The sequence below is a fragment of the Lactuca sativa genome, chromosome 9 (genome assembly GCF_002870075.4).
Source record: "Lactuca sativa cultivar Salinas chromosome 9, Lsat_Salinas_v11, whole genome shotgun sequence".
In the NCBI taxonomy this organism is placed as follows: Eukaryota; Viridiplantae; Streptophyta; class Magnoliopsida; order Asterales; family Asteraceae; genus Lactuca; species Lactuca sativa.
This window is the reverse complement of record NC_056631.2, coordinates 192,619,767-192,627,196: the sequence shown is the minus strand read 5'-3', so window position 1 is coordinate 192,627,196 and position 7,430 is coordinate 192,619,767. Positions and strand designations below refer to the sequence as shown.

The window sequence follows — 7,430 nt, the reverse complement described above, 5'->3', positions numbered from 1 at the left end:
CCCTACCATTGAGCCGATCATGTCTACAACATAATTCTGTCTTGCGAACTATGCTTATGTACAAAATTCATGTTCCCAAAAAAATTACTACTTAATCTAAATCAATATTGTTTATGTTAGACGTAAATTAAACATATGGCCACATTGACTAGCCCATTAATTGGTTTGTTACGACAATGATTACCCTATGTTTACATGATGAAATTGAGATCTTTGATTCCTTGGGATCTCGTCATTGTTTGTATGCTAATGAGATTCCACAATGCCTTATCAAAATATGTAAAAGGATTGAAGAAGCTCATATTATGAGAGCCAAAATTTTGGAAAACATTCTGATTTTGAGAAAAAATGTCATTCATTTGGAAGGGTAAAATAATAAACTTATAAATATAATAATTTAAAAAGGTTATTTAATATTAAAAGATAAGATTTGGGAAAAAATATTTTAAAAACTTATTAAGATTATATATTATTTATTTAAAAATTAAATGGGCTGAATATTTTGATTAAGGAATAATACCAAATTCACCCTAATAAAAAAGCAAAAGACTTAAGTACACCATTTTTGCAGCCTCTTGAAAATGTATTTCCATTTTCAACCCACAACATACCACATGGCCCAATTTTGCAGCATTTCTCTTTTTGTATTTTATCCCCTTTAATAGAAATCCCGCGTGTGGCTCGTACCACGTTATAGCTGTGTAGCAGGACTACAGGGGTACTATTTCCCACCACTTCCATCCATCTTCTTCTATACCGAAAATTTCGAACTCTCAATCCCTTCATTTCTAGGGTTTCTGCATGGCATCTTCTGAAGAAGAAGGCGAAATCATCCCCGTTTGCGTCACAAACTATCTACTTGTGAACGATCGTAATGTGCCGACTTCATTTTCACAGTTACCGCTTCATTGGAGTGATCAGGAGAACCTAATCGACAAGAACAGAAACTCATCGGTTGTGTATTTGCGCGGAACTACTGACGGAGGTCTTCAACCGGTCTACAAGGAAGTGATCGCTTGGAAGTTGGAACTTTCTCGTATAGTGCCGCCTAAAATATACGTGCTTTCCAAGGGGAAAACATGGATACAACTCCAGGAACCAAGGAATATGTACAAAGATGTCATTAAGACTCTTTTGATCGTGATTCGGTGTCTCCATTTTGCGAAGAGGAATGCAGATGCTAGTAGAGATCAGATTTCAAGTCATTTGGTGAAAACCTTGAGGTCTGTGTTTTTCTGTAATGTTGAAGTGATTTGGTCTGATTTATTTGTTTACTGGTGTTTGCTGATTTACCCTGTTTGTTTGTGCAGATCGGATGATGTAATTGAACCTGTAGAGAAGTATCTCTCTGCTCACTTGCCGTTAATACAGAGTGCCTTGGCTAAAGACAAGGATTTAGCAAAATCAAAGGTTCGATCTTCACTGAGTAATCTTGATAGGCTATATTAACCACCAGGTTTAAAGCGAATCATTTGTATGTTTCCTCTTTTGTTCTACAATTAGTGCCCAGTGAATCCAATATCATGGCTTATATTCTACCCGATTTAGAGCCATTGTATTTATTGCTAAGTTTTGATAAATAGTTAACTATTAAGACATGTATTGACACCTGATTTCTTGACAGTATCTCAAAACGTTTCTTATGGAGATTGAGAATCCTGGGAGAAGAGAATATTTTCATGAGGTGAATACCTTTATTTCTGAATTCTGAATGTTTTTCTCATGTCAATATTGAACCTACTCACCTAGTCCATTCTTGTGCATTGTTAATTTCCCTTTTTGAAGGAAGTTTTCTAAATCTTGATCTTTTTTTCTTTTGAATTAAAGGAGAATCAAACAAAAACCAAGTCCAAGTTCATAGTTTCTGATTATGAAGAGCTAGAGGATAATGATGATGAATCTGATGATGAAGATGAAGTACTATTTGATTCTGTTTGTGCATACTGCGACAATGGTGGTGATGTTCTCCCGTATGCATATAATCCTTTCATAGACTTCATTTAAACATGACATTGAACACTAATATCCATGGTGTAGGGTTAGGGTTAATAAATTCAGAAAGATCCCCAATTGCCCATGATTCAGTATTTGTGAATGTCCTTCTGTAGACTATGTCATTAACATTTACTTCATACAATTTTCCACTTATGTCAGTTGTGAAGGTCAATGTATGCGATCTTTCCATCCAACCATAGATACAGGAGTAGAGACATCTTGTGAGTCTCTTGGCTTTGCAAATGCAGCTGAATATGAGGTACAAACATTTACATATCTGTAGTCTAATTATCTTTCCATTTCTATCATCTGGTTTAAGCACAATCATAACTCATCTCAAATTCTATATACAGGCAATTCCAACTTTTCTTTGTGGCAACTGTAAACACAAGAAGCATCAATGCTTTGTTTGTGGAAATTTGGGTTCTTCTGATAAGTCTTCTTCTACTGTTGAGGTTCTTGTCTAAATCTTGGATTTTGTTTCCACATTTTTACATGAAAAGACTTCATGTTAGCTAAGTAGCTACCAATCTTTTAGGTGTTCCCTTGTGTTTCTGCAACATGTGGCCACTTTTATCATCCTAGATGTGTTGCAAAATTGATCCACCCTTCTGATGAAACCCTAGCCAAACAACTTCAGAGTCAAATAGCTGCAGGAGAATCATTCACTTGCCCTGTTCATAAATGTCGTGTTTGTAAGCAAGGAGAAAATAAAGAGGTTCATGACTTACAATTTGCAGTTTGCAGACGTTGCCCAAAGGCATATCATCGAAAATGCTTACCTAAGTAATACTATAACTCTCTCTTCCATAATCAAGATTGCAATTTTAAAGAAATTAGTTTTAGAAAAAAAACAATTAACTACATCTAAAGTACTAAATTTGTCTAAAAAGATTAACTATCTGATTGATTTTGATAATATTTTTAAGGGCAATTGGTTTTGAGGCTAGTGTTGATGGAACAATTAAACAAAGGGCATGGGATGATTTGTTGCCAAAACGCATCTTGATGTATTGCACGTAAGTGTTCATGCATAATTTATTATAAAAACATATGGTGTGATTCATCTATTATTATATATCTATATATATATATATATATATATATATATATATATATATATATATATATATATATATATATATATCCAGGAAGCATGCTATTATTCCAAATCTTTTGACACCAAAAAGGGATCATCTTTTATTTCCTCGAGTGATAAGAAAAAGAAATCAAGAGGGAAGTAGAGTGGTGATGACATCTGTAAAGAGTAAAGCTTTTGGAAACCTCTCAAACACTGACACTGACATTGACACTGACACTTCAAACATGCCAAAAGTTGTTGAGAAGTGGGATAAAAATAACTCCATCACTAATGGTGATAAAAATAAAATATTAGAGAAAGGGAAGTCTACCTTGATTTCTAGAAATTCAGAGCATCATTCCACCATTGGTCAAAACAAGTCAACACAAAAAGATATGCAAAGAGAACAAGTTTTTGCTTCTAAACCAATGAAGAAGATAGTGAAGAAAATAATAGCGGATACACCTCCTGTAGTAGATAATGATATGAAAACAAGGTACTTATTTCTTAATTCTTATTCATGTTGAATTTTCATTATTATGATATCATAACACTTTGGTGTACACTACAGGATTTTGAAAATAATCAAAGACTCAACATCTTCATTTGATGTTGAAGAATTTGTAAAGGAGAAGAGAAAAAGATGCACTCATCAAATATACACCCCTCAGACAGGGTTAGATAAGACAATTACCATGGGAAAAGTGGAGGCTTCTGTAAAGGTGCTATTGTGGATGCTCTTAAATATGTTTAAACTTTAATCTCACAATTTTAATTTTAATTTTTTTTTTTAAAAATTTTTTAGGCTGTGCGAACAGCTTTAAAGAAATTGGAGGATGGGGGTAGTGTTGAGGATGCAAAAGCTGTTTGTGAACCAAATGTTTTAAATCAGCTCACAAAATGGAAGGTATGTTGAAAATTGAAAGATTACCTTTATGTTTTATACTTTTAATATTAATATTTCCACTCAATATATAATTGAGTAAATTACATGAATGGTCCTTATGGTTTGGGGTAATTTGTGTTTTTGGTCCCTAACTTATTTTTTTAACTTGGAAGGTCTGTACAGTTTGTTTTTGTTGCGAGTTTGGTCTCTGTCTTACCTAAAAAGACTATTTTGCCCTTGTTTTTTTAATTTATTTAAATAAGGTGGTAGGTAAGGTAAGGTAAGGTAAGGTGAGGTGGAAGTGGGGTTGGGGGTGTGTGTATTTAAATAAATTAAAAAAATCAAGGGCAAAATAGTCTTTTTAAGTAAGATAGGGACCAAACGCGCAACAAAAACAAACAGTAGAGACCTTCCATGTTAAAAAAATAAGTTAGGGACCAAACATGAACATTACCCCAAACCATAGGGACCATTCGTGTAATTTACTCTATAATTTAGAAACAAAGGATTTTGTTGTGAATGCATATCCAGGAAAAGTTGCATATTTTTCTTGCTCCTTTTCTCGTTGGAGCACGTTACACCTCTTTTGGACGCCATTTTACTAAAGTTGATAAACTTAAGGAGGTACTAATACTAAGTATCTCTTCTTGTCCCTTGACTTTCATTTATTTACAAATTATCCCCCTGGAGTTAGTTTTATATTTTTTGTTGTTGTTGTTGTTTTTTTAATATGCAGATAGTTGAGAGACTCCATTGGTATGTAGACGATGGTGATACAGTAAGTGACTTTTTCCTTTCTTCTTTTTTAAACTTTTTTTTTTTTTTTTTTTTATCTCATAATTATTTTTAGTAAATTGTAACAATTGGATTTGTAATTTTTGTAATCAGATAGTGGACTTTTGCTGTGGTTCAAATGATTTCAGTTGCTTCATGAAAAAAAAACTCGATAGCATGGGAAAGACAAGTTGTTCATACAAGAATTATGACCTCATCACCCCAAAGGTAGTATTTTAACTTCTTGTATTAAATAATAAGCTAATCTTTATATTTTAATATTTTAATATTTTAATCAGAACACATTCAGTTTTGAAAAGAGAGATTGGTTTAGTGTCCCTGTTGAAGATCTACCTGATGGGTCTCGTTTGGTATGTTTTTTTATATTTTATCTTAAAAAAAATTAGTTTAAAACTTTGATTCTAAATAGTTAATAATAATAATATATGAAAAGGTAATGGGATTAAATCCTCCGTTTGGAGTCCAAGCTTCTCTTGCTAACAAATTTATCAACCATGCTCTCAAGTTCAAACCAAAGCTTTTAATCCTTATTGTTCCAAAAGAAACCAAAAGGTAAACCATAAAATGTAAATCTGTTATTTAATTTTTATTTAATTTGGACTCTAATTTGTATTTGCTATAAACACTATAACAGGCTTGACCAAAAATGGTATCCGTATGATTTAATCTGGGAGGAAGAGCATATGCTTTCTGGCAAGGTTATATAATTAACTCTAGTTAGATTAATGGCAAATGCAAATCTTCTAGTTTTCTAGATTTATTTTTTCTAAGAAAAATGAAAAGTTAGAAAACATGTTTGGTTAGATATATTTTCGAAAAAATATCTAAGAAAAAAAAACCTTCCAATTTATATTCAATTACAAATAACTTGAAAAAACGATAATTCATGTTTTCCATACCTTTCCATTTCTAAAATTTTTTCTAAAATATAAACCTTATACACCCACCCCGCCTCCAAATATTATTTTACTTGAAATACCAAAATTGGACAACAAAAACCGATAGAAAATACACATCCAAATCCAAATCCAAATCCAAATCCAAACACGTTTTCTAATTTTCTAAAATGAAAAATAAAAACTCAATAAGTTTTCAACCAAACGCATTTTCTAAACTTTCAACTGAAAATCAAAACTCAAAACTTTTCCAACAAAATCGAACAATTTTCTATACCCAAACACACCCTTAGTGTATCAAAATTTTCACTAAAGCCACTAAAATATAATGGTTTTTACATAACTACACATGTCTAGTTTACCTTTTTTTTTCTTTTAGTCATTTTACCTACCGGGATCAGTAAGTGTTCAAGAGCAACCATTAGACGACTGGAACGTGGTCTCACCACCACTCTCTCTCTGGAGTCGACCCGAATGGACTACCAAACACAAATCAATAGGCGAAAAACAAAACCACATTAACCAAACCCAACCCAACTTAAAACACAAAACGAAGAGTCTCCAATTACCTAATGGAAGAAACCCAAGACTGTTACAATGATTTCTCAAATATCATCATGACAAACTATCCAGACATCTCCAACATCTTGGATGATGTTCCAGAAGCTTCCGATGCTACTCAACCGGGAAAACATGGCATCCGATACTACTGGAACCGGAACTCATTATGATGACCTCTCTGACATGGACCTTGGAAGCCCGTTAGTTTCCCCACAGTTTTTATACAGATACAACTAACAGTCTTCCTGTTTATGAATCAGTTAGTGGGTTTCAGAATCATGCCTTTTTCAACCTACCATGATTTTGCTAACTATGGTGTTGCTCACCCTATGTATCCAACCATGCCTCCTCCTACCTTTTACTTATCAAACAGATACCAATATTTGGCCACCAGGTATGTTGCCTCCTGATTTTGGAAATTAGAGTATGTTGTATAGAAAAACGTTAACTTACCTATTAGATTATGGATTTCGGGTTTACTTGATGATGTATTGGTTTCACACTATTTTAGTCAAAGTGTTGCACAACCATTAAAGCAATTTAATGACTTCGAAGGAAGTACACAAAAAACCATTTTGTTTATATGGTTGTTTCGTGATAATTTTAAATAAGGTAATAATTTTGTAACTTATATTGCCCAATTTTTAATTCTCAAAAGAAATGACCAAACTATGAACTGGGATAAAGATGGCGAGGGTTTGCCAATGTAAGTACTATATATATATATATATATATATATATATATTATATATATATATATATATATATAATATATATATATATATATATATATATATATATATATATCGGAATAAAGGTGACAATACAAAAATAAAGGTTGATATAAACAATGTGGATTAAAAACGACTAAAAACAATAAACGGCTCCTTTTTAATAGTGAAATGACTAATATTTTTGAGGTATTTGTTTTTTATTTTTCTTTCATTTCTTCTTAAATCTAATATTAATTTATTTATTTTAATAAAAAAAAATAAGGACCTCTCTCTCTCTCTCTCTCTCTCTCTCATTGTTAACATAAATGTTTTCTCAAACTAGCAAGAACACAACAAGATTCGAGCACCATAAATCCAGATTAAATAAAAAAATTGCACATATTTAAGGCCCTTTTTTAAACATCTGATGCACAAACAGATTCTTAACATCAAAGATTCAATTTGTTTCAAGCATAACCACAATCTAAAAAAACAGAAGAAAT

The 7,430-nt window shown here is 32.2% G+C and overlaps 1 protein-coding gene across 1 annotated transcript; it reads left to right on the top strand.

Moving 5' to 3' along the window:
• Nucleotides 1-696: 696 nt before the first annotated feature.
• LOC111904973 (protein ENHANCED DOWNY MILDEW 2) lies at nt 697-6,841 on the top strand. Its single transcript, XM_023900661.3, has 18 exons — nt 697-1,223; nt 1,311-1,410; nt 1,625-1,684; nt 1,828-1,970; nt 2,155-2,254; nt 2,349-2,450; nt 2,534-2,781; nt 2,925-3,014; nt 3,147-3,572; nt 3,648-3,798; nt 3,882-3,983; nt 4,494-4,586; nt 4,699-4,740; nt 4,851-4,964; nt 5,036-5,107; nt 5,191-5,309; nt 5,392-5,455; nt 6,033-6,841. Exons 1-18 carry the CDS (start codon nt 802-804, stop codon nt 6,252-6,254), a joined length of 2,670 nt encoding a protein of 889 aa, XP_023756429.2. The 5' UTR covers nt 697-801; the 3' UTR covers nt 6,255-6,841.
• The last annotated feature ends 589 nt before the right edge of the window (nt 6,842-7,430 follow it).